At 44.6% G+C, this 24,522-nt stretch overlaps 2 protein-coding genes across 3 annotated transcripts; both read right to left on the bottom strand.

Moving 5' to 3' along the window:
* Positions 1 to 594: 594 nt before the first annotated feature.
* On the bottom strand, positions 595 to 7,692 carry chrna3 (cholinergic receptor, nicotinic, alpha 3). Its single transcript, XM_047042838.1, has 6 exons — positions 7,538 to 7,692; positions 6,613 to 6,752; positions 4,655 to 4,699; positions 3,168 to 3,277; positions 1,636 to 2,812; positions 595 to 1,436 (listed from the first exon to the last, which is right to left on the bottom strand). Exons 1-6 carry the CDS (start codon positions 7,596 to 7,598, stop codon positions 1,308 to 1,310), a joined length of 1,662 nt encoding a protein of 553 aa, XP_046898794.1. The 5' UTR covers positions 7,599 to 7,692; the 3' UTR covers positions 595 to 1,307.
* A 1,738-nt stretch (positions 7,693 to 9,430) lies between these two features.
* chrnb4 (cholinergic receptor, nicotinic, beta 4 (neuronal)) lies at positions 9,431 to 15,119 on the bottom strand. Of its 2 annotated transcripts, none has more exons than XM_047042079.1 (6): positions 14,960 to 15,119; positions 12,877 to 13,022; positions 12,056 to 12,100; positions 11,667 to 11,776; positions 10,404 to 11,469; positions 9,431 to 10,013 (listed from the first exon to the last, which is right to left on the bottom strand). In XM_047042079.1, the coding sequence occupies exons 1-6, from the start codon at positions 15,003 to 15,005 to the stop codon at positions 9,918 to 9,920; spliced, it is 1,509 nt and encodes a 502-aa protein (XP_046898035.1). In that variant the 5' UTR covers positions 15,006 to 15,119; the 3' UTR covers positions 9,431 to 9,917. The 2 variants fall into 2 exon arrangements, with proteins under 2 accessions (XP_046898035.1, XP_046898034.1); XM_047042078.1 differs by having other exon boundaries at positions 9,431 to 9,925.
* Positions 15,120 to 24,522: the final 9,403 nt, after the last annotated feature.

Raw genomic sequence — 24,522 nt, 5'->3', positions numbered from 1 at the left:
CTCCTTAAGAATAGATGTCAACATAGACCACAGCAAAAGGCAAGACAAATGTGGTCTGGTGAGATAATGAACAGAACCTGGTCAATGATGTACTTTATCACCAGGTCTCCATATTGATTGTGATGTAATAACCTGAGGCTCGTGTCCCGAGGATGTAGCAGTGTCATAACCAGGCCCTTCTCTGCCTGGCCTGTTGTCTGATCATCCCATCTACATCATCCCTGCGTCGTCCTATGTGCTTCATCACAATGAGACATATTGATCTGTGCATGATGCAAGGAGGTTTATAGAAAATGACATTGATGCTCCATCGACTCTGGTGACTGCAGAGAAGAATAGTTATTTTAAAAAAGGATGTGCTAAAAGGACAAGGAGTGAAATTAGCACACAATACAATCTTTAGTTAAATAATAACCTATTTGGTTTCTTTAAAATTAAAACTACTTAACTGTATGTATGGAAAAACATGTTGCTTTCACTGAATTGTAGTTTTAAATATTGGCCACAAGATGGCACAATTTGCACTATAATATAAACACAAATGGTATAAAACCAACCTTTATTGTAGACCACTGAACAGTGAAATGAGTGACTCACTGGGAACATACTGCAGCTGTTTTTAATGATTATAATGTATGATCTTTATGAATACGTGTGTTTGCATTGACTTGTTTGTGATCATAACAAGGCGAGAGAACAGAAAGATGTTCACGGAACTGAATCACCATGAATATTTAACACGATAATTAAATCTTCCAACATAACATCGGCATGTATGTGCTAAATCACTCATTGTTTCCCAACATTGCTCCAAAGTACCTATTACAGGCTTTCAGAAATTCTTTTTAGCTGTTAGTATGTCCATGTATGTTGTCCTCTCATCTGACAGAAAGTTCGGGGCTCCGTGTTGTTTAAGAAGCAGAAGCATGGACCTCTGTATCGGTGTAACCATCACAATGAGATGTAAACAAAGCATCACAGCAGGAGATTGGGTGTGCTGTCCAGTGGTTGCCGTGGTAAAAACAGTGTCTCAACCACGGAGAAGGTCACAACCCCATTTTAGCCAATCAACACATTTAGATGGAGAGAAAAGACAGTGAACAGCTGGCTGGAGCTCACATCCAAGAATGGGTCTCCTCCTTCCTCCATGTTGCCCTGTCTGTTGGCTTCAGTGAGGAATGTCCATGATGTAGTTTGAACCTTGTATAGTGTAAACCTGTGCATGGTGTGGTTCTAATAGCTGAATCTTACTGTGTGTGTTCTTGTGTGGGGTGTGTGTGTGTGTGTGTGTGGGGGTGGGGGGGGTGTCACATGTCCCCTGCCAACAGGAGTGGTTGGAGGAAGAGGCCTGCTGTTCCCAGGATACACACAAGGACAAAAACCCACAGGAAGATTCTATCGATCACCATGGCAACATACTTCCAGTCGTCCTGTACCTGGAAGACAAGACAGAGAAAATACTGTTTAGCGAATCTGACACAAAATTCGATCTTCAATCCTACAGGCTGTACCTTAACCCTAAAAACAGTTCACTGTGGCTCTAACTCTGACCTTGCTACCACACCTCACCCTAGTCTTGTTGTTGGTAAGAGTTAGGGTTAGCCGTAACCCAACCCTAACCCTAACCCCACTCACCTCCTTGGCTTTGTTCTGCAGCTTCATGTTCTCTGCGATGTACTTGACGCTTTCGATGGCCTCCCTGATCTCTGGAGACAGCGGGTACAGAGACACGAGTCCACCATCCAGAGACTCGGAGCTGGAGCAGGGGCTGCACCCTCCTCCCACCCCGGCAGAGCCCCCTCCGCTGAGGGCCCCCACGCTGCCCAGGCCCCCTGTCCCTCCCCCGGGGTCTGCCGGGAGCCTGGTGCTCCTCTGGCCCCAGCAGCAGTTGCAGCGGCCCTCGCGGCACAGAAAGCCCGCCGGGCCCTGGACTGCTTCCCCTCCGAGGTCGTCGAGCTTCACGTTGACGAAGAGGCGCTGCCGCGGCGCCAGGCTGGACACCACGCCGGAGGCCAGGGCCTGCGGCTTGTGCTGCTGCAGGGCGTGGAGCGCACAGGGCTGGGAGGGCGGCAGCTGGGAAGCCCCCGTAGCCACCCTCTCCAGGTCCCTCTCCGGCCTGGTCATGAACATCACCCTGGGTAGCAGGCCCAGGAAGACGCTACGCACCCAGCAGGGCATGGTGTGGGTCTTGGGGGTGCGGTAGTGCACGTTCAGCACAAACACGGTGATGACGATGGAGAGCGTGACGAAGATCATGGTGAATAGGAGGTACTCGCCGATCAGAGGGATGACCAGGGACGTGGAGGGGATGGTCTCGGTGATGACCAGCAGGAACACGGTGAGGGAGAGGAGGACGGAGATGCACAGGGTGATCTTCTCCCCGCAGTCGGAGGGCAGGTAGAAGACCAGCACGGTGAGGAAGGAGATGAGCAGGCAGGGGATGATCATGTTGATGGTGTAGAAGAGAGGCAGGCGGCGGATATAGAGAGAGTAGGTGATGTCCGTGTAGATTTCCTCGCAGCAGTTGTATTTGATGTCGTGTTTGTAACCCGGGGCGTCGATGATCACCCACTCGCCACTCTCCCAGAAGTCCCTAAGGTTGATGGTCGAGCCAATCAGAACCAAGTCGATCTTGGCCTTGTCGTAGGTCCAGGAACCAAACTTCATGGTGCAGTTCTGGTAGTCGAAGGGAAAGTAGGTGACGTCGATCTTGCAGGAGCTCTTGAAGATGGCTGGGGGGATCCAGGTCACGTCGCCATTGTAGCGAAGCAGAGCCTTGGTTTTGTCATCCACCTGGAAATCTCCAACCGCACTGTGGCAGAGAGAGAGAGGAAGATAGATACAGGAAGAGAGAGACAGAGAGAGAGACAGAGAGAGAAAGAGAGCGAGAAAGGGGTAGGGTGGTGAATGAGTCACTGGAATCATACAGGAATTTATCAAAGCAGATAGATTCAACCCACTTACTCCAATGAGGACATGCCATGTATGTATGTATACCTAGACGTCTTACATTAAAACGAATGTCATATCAGATTTTGTGTGCTGAGTCCTGTCATTTGTTACTTTGTACCGTTCAGAGATCTCTGTACTCTGTGTACATATCATTATCATAATGCATGGATCAGTAAAGTAGTTTAGAGAACACTGGCATTTATCGATCCACTCACTTGTTGTACAGAACAATATCTGGTTTCCATATCCTGTTAGAAGGCACTCGGATAAACTCCACCCCTCCAAAGTTCTTGGGATCCCACCTCAGTTTGTAGTCGTTCCAAATCTATGGGGATGACACGAGGGTGCATCCCATGCAATATGGATCATTTACATCTTTCCCATTTGTGTGAATTGTGTCATAGATGAATTGCTGACAACCGGTTGTAGCAGAGATAAATAATGCACAGACAGAGAACAAACAAACAACGAGATTTATTATCGTTTTCTTCCAATTCTGCTTCTCAATCAAAGAAAATCTAAGTTGGCCAGAAAATAACTTTCCCCCCTCAGACAAACACACTTGGTCTTAAGTGCAGTCCTGCTAAAGTCATCTGATCAAAACAAGCATGCTTTGTGCTAATGGATTTCGTCATATCCTCATAGACACAGTATCTATAGATCGTCTTCCATTTGATCAGTATCTACTCAGCTGGCATATGCAAGCTTTGGCTGCAGGTAAAAAGCCTTCTAAAACGAACCATTATATACTGTAGGATCCGTCTACTAAGGAGGGACCATGACAAGACTTTTTTCACGAGGCTGCAGAGACAGTGGTTTATAGTGTTTCATGAGCTGGCCAGTCAGTGTTGCTAACCCTCTGTCCAGGGCAACAGCTATTTATTATCCCAGGTCCCATAAAAGACACAGGAGTACAGTCTGTGACTAAGGAAAACTATAAAAATCTGACCTATTATTCAACAGGAAGTGACACTGACAGGAGCTCCACAGGGATTGGCCAGGGACCATATTTTATGTCTGTTCCTTTTCTCGAAATAAAAAGGCAATAAATGTTTGACTTATTATCAATGACCTAACAAAAAATTAACTAATCCTTTCGGTTTAGCTTTTCCGTTCAGTGTTGCATTTGATTGACTAAGCTATGTTCCCTTTACTGGCCCACATGGCCACTTCATCCCTGTACAAATGTTGTTGAGCTACCGCATGTTTCTACCCGATGACAAAGTATCAAAGATGAATGTGACTTTAGCACCGACGTGTGTTTGCTCAGGGTTGTTCTCTGGGAGATCATGTGGGATCAATCATGCGATAAAAATAAAAAAACACGCCATGCAACATCAAATCCAGATCCTTATCTCCCCTTTCTGATGTCATATCGGAATTGAAAGACATGGTCACGGTAGGAAATATATCATCATCATACGCTCATGTCCAATCTATGTCCTCAGCATAAAATGAATACCAATATCTTTCAGTGACACAAAAAAAGATAGAATTGACACTGTCAGTGCTAAGGTTAAACGAAAACCTTTCGCTGACCATGCATCGCTCTAGGATCAATGATCCTAAAAGGTTTTGGTGATGAATAATATAGGATACCAGACTAGGCAGTTAGAATCATTTAAGATGGTGAGCCTAGAGGGTGACCTTGTCCGTATGACAGACAGGCAGAGAGCAGGAGAGGGATGAGGAGTGGACTTACATGTCTCAGCCACAGGTTGGTCTCCATGATCTGGTTCACTTCATCCTGAGAACAGAGAACAATGGATAAATCAACAGAAAAACCTGACAAACGACTGTGAGACAATTTACTGTGGGGACCTTGAACCATATGAATGTTTCAGAGGTAAAAAGGGGGCCGCGCTGTCATAAGCAATCATGTTCCATCTAGGGACGGTTAGCGTGAAGACAGCCGACAGTCCAGGGTTCTGTCCCTGGGTTTTCTATGAAGGGGTTTTCCGAGAGGAGCTGTCAAGTTCTTCAGCCCACAGAACAGCACCCAGTGTTTGGTAGGGTTTGTAGTGAACCTCAGCTCAACAGAGGCGTGGGATGAAGGGTACAGAAAGCTAGTTAGACAGACAGAGCAGGCACCAGCGTTGACTACCTGGTGAATGAAAAAGGGACAAGTCTAGGTTACTTGGAGCGTGAGTGAATACATCTCATGACCCAGTGCATATAATTAACCATTCATGTGGGTCTGGATTCCCGGCAGACTTTCCAGGGACTGCAGACCCCAGTGGAAGCTGCTGCTGATCTGCACAGGTATTTCTGTGACTGCCTGGGGCAACAGACTCGACCACGGTTCCCACTGTCTGGCTCTCCCTCCAGGTAGCCCGCACACACACGAACTTGGTTTTCAAGTGTGAGGCGTGGGGAGGAAATAACGGCCATCCATCAACAAAGGGAACCTTGCTTTGCTCGATCAGCAAAGCTTAAAAGAACATTAGAAATCCTCTTCATCCCTCTCTGTCATGTTCAGCTGTGGGCGAGTCTGGATCGGAGGCCAGTTTTTCTTGAAAGAAAATCTACTTCAGGGTTATTTACTTAGGAGGGATGGATACACTGTGGCTAGTCTTTAATTGTTTTTTTTTTGTTTGTTTGCCAGTGAACCCAAGCAATAGTATCTTGAGTAATTTAGTTGGCGGCTGTTTTGTAAGAATCATCAGTATCTTGAATAGCTCCATGCTCTGCTCACATCTTCTAGACTACGAACCTCCATGCTAAAGGTTGGTTGTGTCCATCATGGTGTGTATCTTTCATGTCCTTGCATACAGTAACACAGGGAGCTGGTTAACGCTCACAAAGATAAAACGGATATGACTTCAGCCTGAATATTAAGATCCTGCGATACAAAAGACATTATGGGTCTAATAAATCTGTTCATTTGTGAACGAAGCGTTCTTCCTCTTTCCTAAGAGCATACTTTTTTGTTTAATGAAAGCCGTCTACTCGGGGGCCAGTCGGAAGCAGCTGCCTCTGTCCTCAGCCAATCTCCTACTCACGGCCCGCCCCAGCCAAAACATGGCATTAAAACCAGGAGCGCTCATTTAAAGTGGCAGTGATTGAACACTGGGGGCTAGCTGGAGGAAGAGAGAAGAACTCAGAGAGCTGACATTTCACATCTCCTCTTGGCCTGTCACATACCCACATGGCCATGCTCTGTGATTCCACACACAGCCCTCGTCTGTGACTCCAAGCTCTACCGGGTCCAGCCCTGGGCTCATAGGGAGTGTTGCTGGTGACGTCTTTGAAGAACACAGACACATGAAGGGAGTATCTCAGGTGTACCTCGCAGTGCTCCAGGGTCTCCTCTATCCTCATTTTCGTCTCTCTTCTGAGATCAGCTAGTCTGATCCCCTCCGTCTCCCATCCTCTACTTTCCACATTCAGGATCGAACCCTGTGGGCTTTTGCCATCATAAATCAATGCGTGTTCCTTTTCAGAGAATTCCAAGAGGCTCTGCTTCTAATACGTTATTTATGGACAGATTTGTTTCATCCTACCTTGTATCCCTCTGCTCTCTCTGAAATGTGCAATTCTATCCTGGTGTACCGTAGAATGCATTGACATCCCATACAAGCAGTGTACAAAAGCACACACACATACCTACACACACACACACACAAATGTACACACACACACACTTACTCCGTTACTCACCACTTTGACCAGCTGGGACATGGACACTTCAAACTGGACCACCACTGGGTCGGACACATTCTCCACTGGCCGTATGTACTGATTGTAGCTGGAGAATATCACAGAGAACAACTTGTGCTCTGCTTCTGAACAGGTGCCACCTGAGTTATAGAGGTCCAAGTTAGAAACATGCCATAGGAGGTTGATAGTGAGGGTCGTTTTGTGTTTATTCATTGTTATGTTCAGTATTCTCACTAATCCTTGTGTGAAGGCTTACAGTAATAACTCATTCATTTCACTGCCAATGTCGACTGGTTGTCACGGATTAACTTTAAGGTCTACGATTTCTGATTTAGTCTCACGAGCCTTGTTTTGCCCAAAATCGATCTAATGATTTATTTGAAGGTCAGATTTCAAACTCAACAAAGTAAAACACCACTTGCCGCACCTACAGCAACAAAGTACATTTAAAATACAATGCTTGAATGAATGTCGTTACACCAAATATGAGCAACGTGGCTTTCCATTTAACACTGGATGAGAACATCTATCAGTACTGTAAATGCCAATTTACATGTTAAGCCTTTAACCTGCTTTGACACGTCCGTGTGGAGCTCTAGTCCACAAGATACTCAAAATCCACAGAATTTCAACAGGAAAACACAAACCATCAACTATTTAGTCATTTTATGGATACTTTAGTAGGCTATCAATAATGCTAAAACAACCTTTGACAATATTCTAGAAGATTATTATTATCTCACATGCGTGTAAAATTGTCAACCGGTTGGTTTGATAGGCTACAGGTTTTCGTTTAGGGATTTTTACAATTCCTTGAATTCATTTGATTTGGTTTCATTCAAACGCAACAAGTAGCTTAGTCGATTAATGCATTGGTCGACTTGCCATGGCATACATCGTCTCACAAAAACTGTAGCCCACTTACCAGACAGAAGAAAGAAAACGTAAAAACAAGTGTGGACAATGAGGGAAAAGTGAGAGTTCATGGTGAGGAGACAACGAAAATAATCCAGGGTTCATTTGGTAGTGGAAGTTTTAAAAAGAAACCAGACTAGGAGAAATATAGCCTGCAACAGTGAAAGCGCTCGCAGGCTAAAGATGCACGGAAGCAATGTAGCCTGCTTGAGCGAGAGAAAGGGTAGAGGGAGGGTGGGTGGGCGACAAGGGTAGTCAATCAATGAGAATGATGGCAGACGCTGTCGTAGACTAACCCCCCACCTGCAATCTCAGAAAAAGGAGTAATCAAATTGTTCATGAGATTTGTTTAGGTCATGTAAAAAAAAAAGTCTTAGTTTTGATTTCTGATCAATTTAGATGCAGTTCATCTTCCCAGTCGATAACCAATCGTTTTTTTCTATTAGGGTGCGGTTTAAGAGTCCTCAATCAAATTTCTTATTTTAACAACATATCTGTAGCCATTCCTTAAAAATAAAACTTGATTGCGTGAAAAAGGTTTGACTTTGGTTGACTAATTTGAAAGACAGCAAACGTACGGTACAAACGTGAAGAACAAAACTGGATTGTTTAAATCACCCGACCTGTTATCAAAGTAACCATGTGTAAGGCGGTAACAACTAACCCCCACCATCAGTAAGTGTTTAGACTTCATCTGCAAAAATATGAACACCACCACCATGCATTATCGTAGACTACAGACCCAGACTCTTTCTACTGGTTGTATTCACACTAAACTCAGAAGAAATATTTTATAAATGTATCATTTGTACAGAGATCAGTTATGTGGTGTTCACCAATGTGAAGCCAGAAGCCTGATTCTACAATTCCTTAATGCCCCCTCTGTGGTTCTCAATCCTGGTCCTCGGACCCCCCTGCCCTGCATGCTCTACGTTTCCCTGCTCCAACACACCTGATTCAAATGAATGGGTTGTTATCAGGCTTCTGTTGAGCTTGATAATTACCCATTTATTTGAATGAGGTGTGTTGGAGCAGGGAAATATCTATGCATTATAATGTTTAGTAATAAACCTCCAGGCCCAGTGATCCTACATATCTCTAGAACAGAATTTGCCTTGTCATTAGAATCTGAAGTGACAAGAAACATCTGACAAAAGTGGCCCTGGCAGTTCATCAATGAAAATATTTCTTCTTAGTTGACAAGAACACCCTCTAAAACAGTATCGTACAGCAGTGCTTTAATTAATAGGCTTTAACTCACTGATGACATGCCTGTGTTAAAACGGTGATAACTCAATATGTCCTCTTGTTGTTCTGCCCCCTGTTCTCTGATGGAAGACAATATGAATGAAGTATAGTGACAGGAAACGGAATAAAGACCTTGCTTTAAATTGATGTAGGGAAGCAGTAAATTGTACTGTGAACTGAAACAGAATGAAGCCAAACAAAACCGTTATTGGCACTGTGAGATGTTGGTGTATTTGTTTATTTAAATCAAGCTAACTACAGAACCAACAGTGTCTGCAGAATCTCTAACGAGCCCACTCAGCATCCTTTATTGGGCAGTAAAGGTTCAGCGTGTGCGTGTGTGTGCGCGCGTGTGCGTGTGCGTCTGCTTGCGTACGTGTGTGCGATTGAAAAACAGCGACAGCTTGTAAACCTCAGTGGATGTGAGTCTGCTCAGTGCAGCCAGTAGATGGCGCTATATGCAACCACTTGTGTTCAAAATGCATCATACAATGATGCAGCAGGTACCAAGCGGAAATGTTTAGACATGAATTTGTCCAACACTTCCATATTTTGTGCACCATAATTTCACTGAATAACCATTAATGAACCACTTTGAACATGTCATGAAGAGGTTTTATGGATGTCAATGGTTAATCAAACTAATTGACAAAGCTTGAAGGTATAACCATTTAATACATTCTTTAACGACACCTTTAAGTTGAACAAGTTGGTAATGCCATTCAACACAAAAATGTAATTACAGCCATTATTCGGTTTACTTTCCCTCAAGTACAACATGAGCCTTGCCTGCATCAGTCCTGTTAAACAAATAGTCCATGATATCTTAAACTCTACAGAGACAAAATTAGCTTCTCATACATAGGGCATGGATGTCATTTCGGAAGTACTGTACATGTCCTTCAATGTAACCGAAGCTGCAGTTGCTTGTATTGCTGTAAACCACTAGATCAAATCCCCTGACCTTCCCACCCCTCGTGTGGGCTCAGATACGAGGGGTCTCTGCATGAGCAGGCTGGATGGGGACGATATGGTGCTGAAAGAGAGGCTGAAGGAACAGTCCCAGGGTGCCCACGACGCACACGATGATAAATATCCACAGAAACATTCGATCAACCACCATGGCCACGTACTTCCAGTCCTCAATCACCTGGGAACACAGAAGGACGGACGGGGAACGGGAGAAAGCCACGGAGAGAGGTCAGGACGTGTCTGAATAAGTTGACTCTCTGAAAGAGCTGTGGATAGAGATAAATTATTCATTTAAAGTTCTTCACATGAAAATCAAAGATTTGTTTCAAGATTGAGGTAGAGGGAGAAAAAGGAAAGAAACAGGCTCGATATTTGCTGAGGTGTACATCGCGATAGCTATTGACCTTTTCACCCCAATCCTCTTGCAGTGTTTCAAGGTGGCCATTCTTCAGGCATGGTCACATCCTTATTTTATTGATTCATTTAAGTAAACAATCGATGACCATGGCTTCCATTTTCTGGGCCAAACAGGCCGTAAAGCGAACCTGCTAACACACCTCCTAATTAGGCTGCTCACCCTGCATCCCCTCAAGGCCAGGGGTGTTAAACAAATGTAGTTTGTTATTCATGTATTTTCTCAGACATGGAGTACTCACACTCTGGTCATCGTCGTCCCCCATCATGTGATCAGCCACGAAGCGGACCCCATCCACGGCCTCCTGCATCTCGGCCCCCCAGTAGGAACCGCCTCTTAGACGGAGGTCCTGGCTGGAAGGGAAGGTACCGTTGGGCAGGTGCTCTGTGGAACGGACGTCCCCCTTCCTGGAGGAGTGGCTGAACCCTGGTGGGCCTGCATTCTTGTTGTTGAAGTGTCCTGGGGAGGAGAAGGCGGAAGCGGTGGAGAGGAAAACAGAGGAGGAGGACAAGACCGGGGCTGTCTTACAGGGGACGGGGTAACCCAGACGCAGCATGGACCTGCGGGACCTGAGCTGCCTTTGCAGCCGCAGCTTCTGGCGAGCCGAGTTATTCTGAGGGCGCCTCATGAAGAGCAGGGCGGGCAGCTTGACCAGGAACACCAGCTTGACCCAGGTGGGCATGGTGTGGGTGCTGGGGGAGCGGTGGTGCACGTTGAGCACGCACACACTGGTGATGATGGAGAAGGTCACCAGTACCATAGTGAACATCAGGTACTTGCCTATCAGGGGCACGTCCAGCGAGGTGGGCGGGACGATCTTGGAGATCAGGAGTAGGAACACAGTGAGAGCCAGGAGGACAGAGATGCACAGGGTAATCTTCTCTCCACAGTCAGAGGGCAGGTAAAACACCAGTATAGCCAGGGAGGTGATGAGGACGCAGGGGATGATGAGGTTTATGGTGTAGAACAAGGGTTTCCTCTTGATGATGAAGTCATAGGTGAGGTCCACATAGGTGGCGTCCAGGGGGTTGACGGTCCGTCTACCCGGAAGGGCAAGGATGTCCCACTCACCGCTGGGCGTGAAGTCATCCATGCTGGCCACCTCCGACTTCAGGACCAGGTCGATCTCCGTGTGGTCGTACGTCCACGAGCGGAACTTGAGGGTGCAGTTCTGCTGGTCAAAGGGGAAGTGCTTCACTTCGATCTTGCAGGCACTCTTATAGATAGCAGGCGGGAGCCAGAAGATGCTGCCGTTGTATTGGACAATGGCATTGGTGAACACTGTCACCTCGTAGGTACCATCAGCACTGGGTTATGGAGAGGAAAGAGGTGCAACCGAAGATTAGATATTGGACAGAATCCATTTCAGCATCTTATTATGCAGTAATGAGAAACCATATTACAATGACACGCATTACTTTGAAAAATAGAGGCTCGTCATTCTCAAATTGCAAGAACGTAATGATCTTTTCTACCACGTTCTATTTGGCGAGGTGATGCTTACTTGTTATACAGCACAATATCAGGAAGCCAGATGTGTCTGGAGGGAATACGTAGCTTATCGATGCCTTCATAATCAGAAGGATCCCATGACAGTCTGTAGTCTACCCAGTGCTGGAGAGACACAGACTCAGTCACGTTGGGCCAGCCAGACAGCAGTCATTCTATATAATCCATCAGCACCAGATCATTCCCAATTACTCTCGTAATTATCACACCACTGGAGAACAGTCTTAGCACAAATATAGGGCCACTTTGTTCCGCATTAACCGAGGAAGAGGCATGGCTACGCTTTAATTCAAGTTGAGGGAGTAGGAGTGCCGAGATGGAGAAGGATGAAGTGGGCTCTGTAAGTGGCGATAAATAGAGTCTTACCGTGAGATTCATGCTTACCTGCGTGAGCCAGACATTGGTGGTCATAATCTGCTCTCTTTCATTCTGGGGAGGGAAGCAGTGAGATTTAACCTTCAATAACAACATACCACTTACTAAGTCACAGGTACGAAAAACAACAAGGTAACACAAGAAAAGTTTCTGTGAGAGAGAGAGTGATAGATGTGGTGTTGCATTGAAAGATGTCCTAGTTTAGTGGCTCGACGTTCAGATAGATAACAATATCACAGGGAACAGATTTGCTTGTTGTGGTGTACTGTTGGACCTTTCGATAAAGACAATGTACAGGACAGAGGACCTGACCAGAAACACGAGCAGTTAAGCGGGCACACACACACCATTCTTTGTTCTCCCTCGATAGTTTATGATAAAGCAATTACATTGTCATTACACGCAGTTCACACAACGCAATACCAAAGTTTCATTGAGCACAGCCACAGCCACAGCTACGACGACCCATCCAGTGTGTGGGTGGGTGTCTTTGTTTCACTGCAGCAGGGCAGGGAGGACCCTGTAAATCAGAGGACCTCCTCCAACACCCTCATAGCCCAGAGGCAGCTTTACGGCTCACTTTAATGCAATGTGCTGAAGTTTCAATCTGGACATGACAGACACAAAGAGATCAGCAAACCACATCCATCCTACCCATCACAATCATTAAGGTTTTGGGGCGCTTATTTGAATCTGTGAAGGTAATTAACTGGGCTGACTAGTTTTTCTAATCTGTGTGCATCTCTCTCTGTTTTTCTTTTGTTCTTTATCTTTATTTTCTCGCTCCTGGGTCCTGGTTGGGTTTCAGGGTGGAATGTTTACAGTCGTACCACGCTGATGAGTTGGGCCAGAGACACCTGAAGTTTAACAGTCACACGCTCCGTTCTGTTTATGGCCGGCCGGATCAGCTTGTTGTAACGATCCTTTCCCAGCAGCCAGTTCATCAGGCGTTCTTCTGAGTCTGCACAGCTGCCACCTGAGAATCCAACAACAGCTTCAGTAACAGGACATAGATAGTTACCCTTGCTACTTTATCGGTTCATGGTTACCCCACTGGCCCCGGTATTAAGGGAGACTTATAGGCCATGTTGGTTTAGTCACTTATTTAATGGCGGTGCTCCTAGGTCCACTTTTTTATACTGTTTCATGGAGCATGTTTTACTGCACAACACAAGGAATAGTTGCTGAAACAGCACTCTCCCATCTGTTCCTGTGTCAACCAACACCCAGGTAGCCCCTCCAACACAAAGGGAAGGAGAGCTTTCACAGCTATACTTCCTGTTTCCATGGAACATGGAGGACTGGAACACAACTCACAAACTGCATTATCAGGTATACAAGACCCTGAGGACCGAAAGAGGGTCAGGCTGGGTCTTTGTTTGGGGGATGTAAGATATATAATTATTGCAACTTTTCCACTGAATAACTGAGTTCTGGATTGAAAGAAGATTTCTTTCTGCAGTGTTAATTAACTTGTGGTTTCTTTGTCTGAGTCCATATCAACCATCTTTGCTCTTGTGTGGGGTAAATATCGACACATAAGTAACACCCCCAATGTTGTGATACATAGCCAAGTCAGGTGTGTGTGTTTGCGTGTGTGCGGGCGAGCGGGCAGGGGGAGAGGGATGCATACCATACTTGGAAGGTCTACACCAGTTTATTTACAAAGAGAGGAGACAGGATGCAGTTCAGTTGTTGATATCTAAACCATAATGTGTCAGGCAAGTTGATGTGCATCATCAACGTGCCGTTTTCTCCCAAACCCTGTGTATTATCACCAGGGGTGGGCCCAGATCCATGGAGGAGAGAGAGGTTTGGTTTGTATGACAGGTGTCTCCAAGGGCTGTTGCCCGCTGCCATGTCTGCCATCTTGCCCCCATCATCTGTCTTGCTTGGGCTGCCTTTAACAGATGGCATGTTGTCAAAGCTCTGGGAGACCACCGTCAAACAAATCATGCTGCACCCAGAGGTGAAGGGCACTGCCAAGTGAGGGAGGCAGCCTAAACAAACTAGTAATCACTACCTGCTGTGCGTGTGTGTGCGTGCATGCGAATGCCCTAAAAGGGCAATTCCTTTTAATAATAGCAATTTAAAGGATTGTTTTGACTCTTGGGTTGAGTGACAGGGGAGGACAACAGTTTTGATGCATTGGCTGAATCAGCAGCTGACTTGGTCAGTCTACTGTCACTTTAAACACTTTGCAGAGATTACAACAAGGATGATGACTAGATGGGACATTAAGCTCTGCATGTAGATAACTTCCAGCAAAATACTGTGTATTTAGTCTTGTGAGTTTTACCCCAGGGAGCAAACTAGTTATCGTCGATTACAAGACTTTGACATTAAACAACCGAGAATTGTCCCTGGATCAGGCAATCTGGAGGCCTTGGCATCACCACGGCAGCGTAGTGCGGAGGGTTTCACTCAAAAACTAAAACTAGACGAACGGATTATGTTAATAGGCAGGATATGCATTACTTTGGCGGTGACATTATATTTATTTCATGCAAAATAACGTTACATTCAGCATGTCCCCCTGTTTAGTAGCGTATCCACCGGTACAACCCACAGCTTTCACAACAAATGGCGAGTGACCGAGAAAATACATGCACTGTTATAAAAAATTTTACATAATAGACTAAATCGAGTGACAGCTAAATGCAAGCACTTAAAGCATTTTAGAACACCACGTTCAAACTTACTGTCCCAAATGTGTATACTGAATTGTTAAATAACCCTAATCGCAAATATATTTGTCTGCATTGAAGTGAAAGCAATCAGAAATTAGGGACTATAATACAAATATCGTACGCATGCTGTGAAGTCCATAATTGACCGACCTTTATATAATTTCCATACAACTAGAAATATCAGACTTCTACCAAACATTTTCCACAAGACATACATACTTACATAGAATTAATGTGAGAAAGTAAACGATTAGGAGAGTCCAAGTCATTTTGGCGTTGACAAAAGGTCCATCCGTGTATCCTTACTTGCAAACTCTAGAAAGATACAAAATCTAACGCTCTCATGGAGCACGCCGAACTCCTAGGCTCCATATGACTTTGTAGCCTCCTATACGAGCGCAAATGTTTGTGTTAACGGACGCTGCCTCCAGCGCTACTTGGAACAAGATTCTTCTTTAAAAGTCGTGGAGATCGGGGGTCAGCTCTATCTCACCGTGGGGATAAAGCATCCAATTGTCCCGTGCGGTTTGCTTGTAATTCGCGGTAATATTGGCAAGGCTATCCCATTGTATGTGCATAGATAGTCCTTTTAAGCCTTGAAAGCTGTTTTTCCACATCAAATTGTTTTATACACTCTAAATATTCTAAATAAAATAAGTAACTTTGAAGACCTTATTTTGTTTTGACAACGGACGATTCATTATCTGATATTCAGTCCATTATCTGTCCATTATATCTGTCCATTATAACATGCAGTGTGGAGTGCCACGGTGTCAAGTTCTTCCCCATGTAATGTCCAACAACTGTTCTGCCAATTTGAACATGTTTTACAAATTCAAGGCAAATGTGGTCTTACAACTGAAAATGTTGGTCTGCTAAGACAAACAGTCAGGCTTTCTGAGCCCTTCATGACAGGTTTCATTAGTGTATTGTGTGAATGCTGAGGTGAACTGGTGTGTGTTCTAACCAGATGGTTTGAGAGTGCTTCCATTAACCAACAGCTCGGTGACTCTGAGGATAAGGTCAATGCACTTGGTCTGACCTCCATTTATCTCTATGTCCCCTACATGCAACCCCGCCCCCCCCCCCCCCCCCCCCCCCCCCCCCCCCCCCCCCCACATACACACACATACACACACCCACACACATACATCCAACCACCATTAGTTAACTAACATATTTTTGTCTGGATGTCTGTCAGTCTCTGTCTATCCTTCAGGGTGCCTACTCCTCCCCTCTCTCTCTCTCTCTCTCTCTCTCTCTCTCTGTCTCTCTCTCTCTCTCTCTCTCTCTCTCTCTCTCTCTCTCTCTCTCTCTCTCTCTCTCTCTGTCTCTCTCTGTCTCTCTCTCTCTCTCTGTCTCTCTTTCTCTCTCACAAACACATAGGGTAACGTCGGATATTTTAGAGAAGACATGGTTATCTCCCCAACAGAGATCTACAAGATATCAATCTAAAAAGAATAAACCTGATATGGACAAATCATGGACATGTGTGCTCCAGTCTGATCAATACATTCAATTACCATTATTTGATTCCTGCAGCTCATCATGGCAGGCTACCATGGCTGATCTGTGGTCATCTGGTGAAGTCTCGTGGGTTTTGTAAAGACATTTGCAAGGTCCAGTTGGTGATAAATACGATTTTGCTGGTGGATAGGAGAGATTTACAGGAGTGAATTCCAGTCAAGCTCATGACAGTACAATCTCAGCAAGGTAGATTTATTGTCTGCTCACTGCTTAAACAGCCATCATCATTATGCCCAATGAAGTATCAGACACACTTGAACAAGGCAAAGAACTTCATGCAAACATCCACTCTTATTATTAATTATACATAAACATAGTTTTTTATGATGAGTTGTAGACAAACTAAAGAAGTATCTGTACATGCAACTGGCAGTTTGTTATCATGTCAGCCTTCATTGTATGACTGTTGGTCGTGTGTAAGCCTTCAGCTTTCAATATATATCTTTACTGTGCACAGACTGAGATGTACAGAGAACATGTTGGGTATTAAAGTTCTTCTGTACATTTGGAGGCAGCAATAAAGAAAAAGTCCTCATAGGGCGTTTACCTCAGCAATATAAAAATTCCAACAGCCTGTTTGGAAGCCTGTACCCAATAAGTACAAATGTCTCCATATTTCTTCATGCAGAACACTCATGACAATCTACAGAGACACATTATGCTAAATCTTCTATCTCAGCAGTATATAATCAGTGCTTGCATCAAACACTCTGGATTCATGCCAATGCTTCCCTCCCTAATTGTCAATCCACACATTTTATTATTTTCCTTTTCTCCTCCTTTTGCCTGAAAAGAGGTTGAAGTGGTTCTCCTTGTCACAGTGAAAATATTACCATGATCTGCTCATATTATCTTCTATTTGCCCTTGTTTTGGCATTGCTGTCTACTAAAGTAATGATATCCCCTGGTTTAAAGGTTGTTCCTTGTGATCCCAGTCAGACACTGGTCACTGGTCAAGAAATGTGTGCAATTAGATCTGTATGTATGCCATTGGATTCTGTATCTCCTCACTGGATGGTTCCTTTATGACTCTTTGTTAAACTGCTTGGTTTTTGGCCATGGCCCAACATGGTGTGGGGGGGGGGGGGAGGTAAAATGTACATGTCCAGCCCTTTCTGAGGTTGCTGTGATGATGAGGGTTTGGCACATCTGTGCTGGAGCACTCTGGGTTCTCCCTGAGTTAACCATATGCATAGCTTTGGCTCCCATCCTTGAACCCTTCTCATCAAACATGGGAGGAGTGCCAGCCAGGGAAGCAAGCTGTGGAGAAAACCTCTTTACCCGTGCCTCAAGTCAAATTCTTCCCGTGCTAAAGATGCATTTCTTTTCATGTGACACATGGCTCAACAGATAATCATTGACAGTCACTGAGTGGTGGATTGCTTTGACAGATTGCTCAGTGTTATCCTGAGGCGATGCATGAGGGGTCGTATGGGCTTGTGATGACCAGGCCGAGGGTAAGGGATGCATGTGTGTCGAGGGACGGTGTGGACAGGTGATTTGTCTTTTGTGCTGGGAAGCATGATGGAAGAGAAATGACTAATCAACGAATTGCTTCTGTAGCACGGCCGTGTATAGCTTGGGCAGCTGCAGTCCCACCCTGTGAGTATATCACACAGGCAGTTCATTACCTGGAGTGCTTGGCTCCTTTAGCCCAGAGTCCAGCCATATGTGATGGTATTGATCAGTGTCCGCCCATCGCCGGCAGAGGGACACCCATCTTATAGCTCTGCAGGGTGTTTCACTATTATTGTAACGTGTGTCACAAGTTTACAGAGAGTGTGGGTATCTGTCTGTTTGTGGGTGTTTGTGTAGAGATTACCTGTCAATCAATGTCTGTCTGAAAGTATTTAGATGACAAACTAAACAGATTTTGGTTCAAGGTAGCACATTAGTAACGGAGCGAAGTTTATAAAACACTCAATCCTTTCATTGGTAAGTGTCAGCATCTCTGTAGTTAGTGGGATTTCTGTGTCCATGCCCACTATGGTGTATGTGTGCAGGTAAAGTGTTGGACCCTACAGGACAGTCATGGACTCCTCAGTGATGGACAGGCAGGTGTGACCAAGCCTGGAGTCAGGAATCCATTACCCAGTCTTTCACACAAGGAGAGTTACTAAGAAAAAATGAATGGTCTAAAGAGGGAGCCTTGTGGGATACCCGCAGCGGTATACACCGCCCAGGAGTGGCCCTCAGCCGTAACCTGATGACTTGAGCTCTATGGTGTCATTTATTACAGCTCTGCTGTTCTGCACATAAACCTACACCTGCCTTGAGGCACTGTCCACAAATCCCCGAGGGGATCGATGGGTTCAGGCTGTCCCTGATCCTCCCTTCCCTGGAAGGCTGATTTAGAGAGAGACTTCCAGAGGATGAAATAATGTTCACGGTCATCTATGGAAAACCTTCTTTAGTCCCTGCCATCAAAGGCTTCTGTGAAGTGAACTGCCACAAAGAGGATTTAGAGTTGAAGGCCTGGTGGCTTTCAAACCAAATGATTGAAAAGTGAGTGTTAAGGAGACAAAGAAAAATGGGGGAAAAAGGGCTTTTCTTCATAGCAAATGACAACTACCTCAGTCCTCAGGGTGGAAGTTACAATGGTTTGAATTGAAAGAAAAAAAGAGCGAGGAAAGGGAGATATTGAAGGTGTAGTAGAGAGAGAGAAAGAAAGAAAGAAAGAGAGAGAAAGGGAGAGAGAGAGAGAGAGACAGAGAGAGAGAGAGAGAGAGAGAGAGAGAGAGAGAGAGAGAGAGAGAGAGAGAGAGAGAGAGAGAGAGAGAGAGAGAGAGAGAGAGAGAGAGAGAGAGAGAGAGAAAAGAGACCAGTCTTGGTTGTCTCACCGTCACGTACCACTGCCACATCAGGCTGACAAGCACATGAGGGAGATTCATTAGGAATCACTAAACTCATTTGGGATAATGATGGCTTCTTGTTCTATGGCACATGATTCTCAAGGACATTTAAATCATTAAAGAGAGAATGTTCCTTATCAAAGCAGTGGAAAATTACATGCACACCTACTAATCAACTGACCACCATAGACATGTTACCCCATAGAGCTGTGGAAACTGGATTGTCACCTGTTTCCTGAACTGTTCTTGAAGTTGCTGTTTTTTTTACAAGCATATATAGTATGTAATGTATTTCAAGGTCTCATTTGCTGCTGGCTATGCAAATAGATCCATGGCAATGTGGATTGTAAATATGTCAATAAAAAGAAGGTGTGAAGCATGGTGTGTGTGTGTGTGTGCCTGTGTGGGTGTGCGAGGTTCTGTCCATTTCCTTGAATGATGTGAAAAAACCTGTATACCCTACTGGTCCTTGACATTAACAGGCCTGTAAAATTGATTTAATTTGTCACTCACTGTGTTGTTCATGAGCTCTATTTTACTGACAGCCATCCTCCAATCATGGCTGTCTGGAATCAATCTGGTCTTCCCAGATGAGGTCTTAATGTGTTTAGAAGGGTGTGTCTGAGAGTGTAGACAGGGAGACAGAACAAGGGCATACGAAAGGGTCTCTCTATAAATGATGCATGTGTGTTGTTTTGGACACGGAGGAGACTTTGGAGGCACTGACCATTTCAATAAAATGCATTTGAGAATATTACAGTGCTTATTTCATAAGCACTGTAATGACAGTTAATGTCCTCCACCCCCCCACCCCCTCCTCCAACTAAATATATATTGTTGAACCTTTACACAAAGAAAACTAAAAATAACTGGGGTTATCCTCATTTGGCGCACGCAAACACACACAACCATAGAGCATGAAGGGTCAGGGTGGTTTGTATGAGAATAACAAGTGGCCCTTTCTCTCAGTCGCACAGAAACGCAGGCAAAGGATTGGTGGAAGGGTTGAATGGGACTTAGAAAGGCAGAGTGCTCTTCATAGCAGAACTCCCCCCCCCCCCTCCCCTCAGCTGTGAATAAACACACTGTGATGACCTGACAGGAAATGACAAGCTTCGTAAATCCATTGCTTAAAAATGCTGCATGAGACAAATGTGTGAAAAAGAGAAAACAGTATGATGATTAACCCCCCCTTCTTGGGATGAGGCTGTGTCATCATGGTTGGTGCATAATCCTATAGCCAGACAGATAGATTGAAACAGACGACTCCCAGGCAAAGATGGTGATGCTGGAGCTGGAAGGACTAAACTTTGGGCTTATTAAACCCAGAAAGCTATCCCTCTCTGGGGACATTGTGAGGTAAAAGCTGGGTAGATCTAATCAATGGGTGTCATTGCTGGACATGGTGACCTGCCAGGGACTGAGCTAAGGTGTGAGGGAGTGGTTTAAAGGCCTTGAGGGTTTTGATGTCAAACGTGTAGTGCCACAGAACATTTGGGGTCTGCCCATTGCTTCAGAGGGAATGCACTAGGTGTGGCGATCAATGCCCCCTATGAGCAAATGACAAGTTTCTAATGTGTGGATGATCCCTGACATGAGAGTTTGAGTAGAAATGCAAAGCCTGGTAGATCTCTGATATGCTTAACTTTAAAGTGAGAACAAAAAGTGGGTTTTTATGAAGCGCTGGAATTGCCTAATTGATTTTTGCTTGTATCTGCACTTTCTTAATTCCCTTTCTTGTCATGAACAAAGACATTGTGAATGGGGAAGCTGGGTGCAAATATCCTAAGGGGCATCAATTTAATTAGGTCCTAATCAAAGATTTACAGCAGTTAGACATTTCTATGATGAGGAGATATACATCATACATATATTACTCTTGACCTATGATGCTTGAACAGTTTCCATCAGTTTGGAAATAGTGAATAATTGTCTGGATGGATTCATTATTTTCTGGGTGCAAGACTACAGGCCTGGCTACATTTAATCCTGCCTATGGGACCTGAGACCAGTGAGGAAAATGCTGATGTGCAATAAAACGACTTTGTGACCGTGATTGTGTGACCGACCTAAGGCATAATAAACAGGAGGCAACAGCATCATTTCACCCCTTTGTTTACAATTAGCAAGAGCATGAGGTCAGTGAGAGTCAGTGACATCATCTGGACAGTGTTTCACATATCTGTGATTGAATTTGTCCTCCGTATTACCCATAAGCCTCCCTCTAGGGAAGGGGTGGAGGGGTTGAGGAGGAAGGGGCTTCAAAGCCACAGTAACTGGGAGACCACACAGACTTACGTCTCGGCCAGGAACTCCACGTCTACGCTCAGACTCATCAGAGTACTAGGGGCGCCACTGTCCAGTACTGATTACATACTATTGCGCGTGTTTTTGTTCACCTGTTTCTAATTCTCGTTAGTGGAGTATTTAACCTGGGTTTTTCTGTTACTTGGTTGTCAGTTATTATGCGTTACCTTTTCCTGGCTTATCTTGTGTCAAATGTTTTTTTTTTGTTATTCTGAGTTATGTGCCTCAGTTGTTGATATTCCTTTGTGGGTTATTAAAAGAACCATCGGATATGCATTTGCCTCTTCATTCCTCTAAATAAAGGGTGAAATGATGGTGTCTTTTCTCAGTAAACATGCTCTCCTGTAAAGACTTCTGGACCCATTTTTCTTGTCAGTTTTGATAGCTATGGCGCTCCCTAGTCTGTGGCCCTGAGTGCTGTGTGGACAGGTGTCGGATCAGTCACAGGTAGAGGTAAATTGGATGTGTCAAGGTTCTCTGAGCTCCAGATGGTAATCCACTGCCCCCGGGACCCAGCAGAATGGCCTTCTCCTCCTCAAAGTCTCCGCTGCGATCTATGTTATAGGCGGGAAATGATATCTGCCACATAGAGCTTTCCAGCACAGCCACCATATGCTCCTGCCTATCCTCATTATAGAGTATGTTACCCCCATCTCCACACACCCTCGGCAACATAGTCAAACTACACAAAAACGAAATCTTGACTTGTCTTTGAAACTTTATGCAGGTTAACTTGTGTATGTTGTGGCTGATTTTCCCCAACATTAAGGCAATACTGTGTGGCCAAAGAATGCTTCTGTTTGCACATAAGGAAACTGAATTTGCTGTATCAGATAAATAAATAAAACTGTCTCCCCAAAAAACCTTAGCTTTGTAAAAAATACTTTAATGGGAGTTGTGCCTCTCTCCACATCTCCCTGCCTTTTCACTGCTGCTGTTCTATTAAGCCCTACTGCAGTAGACATTAACAACACTGTGATTGACAGGGTGACCGGTTTACACACAGTTTGATCCTTGAAGTTGGCTCCTGTTCTACATCCTCTGCTCCTGGGCGTCTGAAGCTACAGGATGCGGTACGTTTGACTGTCAGCACTGCGATCATAACTCTACAGCCGGGCCTGAGTAAGCACTCTTCTCCGCCTGCTCCTCTCATTTGCAACGCCGCTGCCTTGGGCTGCGCTGGCTATGATTTAGATTATATTTGTCCTCTTAGCTAATTGATTTAGGCAGGGCCTCCTTTCCCCATTGTCAGCCTGTCAGGGCCTCTGCCCGGCCCGGTAAACTGCATTAACATTACAGCTGATAGATAGGCACTGCTGCTCTCCTCTCAACCCACCCTTAACTCTCTCGGAGCCCCCCCGCGTTCTCCCCACCCAAGCACAGCCCATTCCTGACCGGACCGCCCAGGTCCTGAGAGTAAATGGACTTTGGCGGAAATGCGATTAGGCTGCAGTTGACTTGGTTAGAGGAGCTTGCAGAGCAGCAGAGCCCACCATACGGATCCACAGATAACAGTTATCCAATTTGACTTGCAGAGCAGGGTCCATTTATTCATTACACTACAGACATCATGAAAAATACATTATGCATGAATAAAGGAAAGCTATCTTCCTCTATATCTATGTGGCGATGCATGCCTTAAAACAATATAAGCTCACAAGCTTACATTACATTGACGCTGCCTATACACTGTCATACTCAAGCTAGTCCTTTCATCATGGCTTCTTCCATCAGAATCTTTCAGTACAGGCATCAGTACTCACGCGAGATACTTGTCTTCATCCTTGATACCTTTGATAACAACAAAACTGTCTTTTTACTGACATTCCTTCTTCACCCCCCGACGCTTCTCATCATTGAGACAGTGGTGTCGCTCTCAGGGCACCATTAGCAATGCCACCATAGTTCAAGGTGACATTTTAGGCGTTGCTTGTGTACTTGAGCAGAGTAATGGCCCTCAGGGGTGCCGTTTAGAGAAGCACTTAAGTGAAGTGAATGATTAGTAGCTCCTTACTCTAATTATCTTTCTAAGGTGCTCTCATTTTAGAAGTACATATTTATAAGAGGTGTGGTGAGATCAGCACCTTGATTCCAGATTTTAAAAGGAACATTGTGTGAGTGAGTATTTCATGTGCCAACTCTCGGCAGTAACCTTCTCATGAAATGTTAACCTTCTTTACTTCTAAACAACTCACAATTTTTCAAACTATGAATGAATTTGAACACCGTGTATATGTGTTTTTTTGTGCTTTGCAGCAATTCTTTATCGGGCTGTCATAACAAAGTTTTTCCTTTCCAATCTGAAAATAGGTGATTCATGTCAATGAACAATTACTTATGTGGACAAAACGCATACACTTACTATCTCTGCCAAGTCCTTTTTTAGTGCTTAGTGATACTTGCTCTGTCTGTGTATTTTCATGTTCACCTGGAACTGTGCATCCATTCATGTTTTCAATTATAGTAGATCAAGAAATTTGAAAGGGAGATGCAGATTCGTCGTATTGCTTCAGTAATTTTTCCTGATATGGTTTGATGTGTTTCCCACCTTTTAGATACAGATGGGCAGAACTCCATCAAAGGTCGATGTTACATGACTCACTGTTTCTCTTACACCCAGTAACTTCCAAATTCACTGACCACATACATCTATTTACCAGTATTTCCTATGATTAGAATGGCGCCAATTGCTTCTTTGAGTATACAGCAATGGTTTCAGCAAGACAAATGAACGTAACAAATATATGGCAAATAATCATTGTATTGTTAAATAGTCATTACTCTGAGCATGAACTTATTTATCCAGGATAAAGTTATTGGTAGCAGATGGTAAAATGACTGCTAGGCCGACAGGGTGACATAAAAGTGAGTTGACAGTAATATAACTCACCTCTCTCCACGATTCTGTTTTAATGCAGTGTTTTCTCTCAGCAAAGTGAATTGCCAGTGTCATGTTCTCCCCTCATCCATTCCATCCTGGTTCACAAGGTGAGGTGCAATACTGTCGGAAATGGCTTTCCACCGTTTTACCGTGTCTCTCCTTGCCAAATAATATGGACATCCATCTCAAATATGTTAAAAGCCTGATGAGAACTGCTTT

This window comes from Hypomesus transpacificus, chromosome 19, assembly GCF_021917145.1.
Source record: "Hypomesus transpacificus isolate Combined female chromosome 19, fHypTra1, whole genome shotgun sequence".
NCBI lineage: Eukaryota > Metazoa > Chordata > Actinopteri > Osmeriformes > Osmeridae > Hypomesus > Hypomesus transpacificus.
This window is presented reverse-complemented; position numbering and strand designations above follow the sequence as displayed.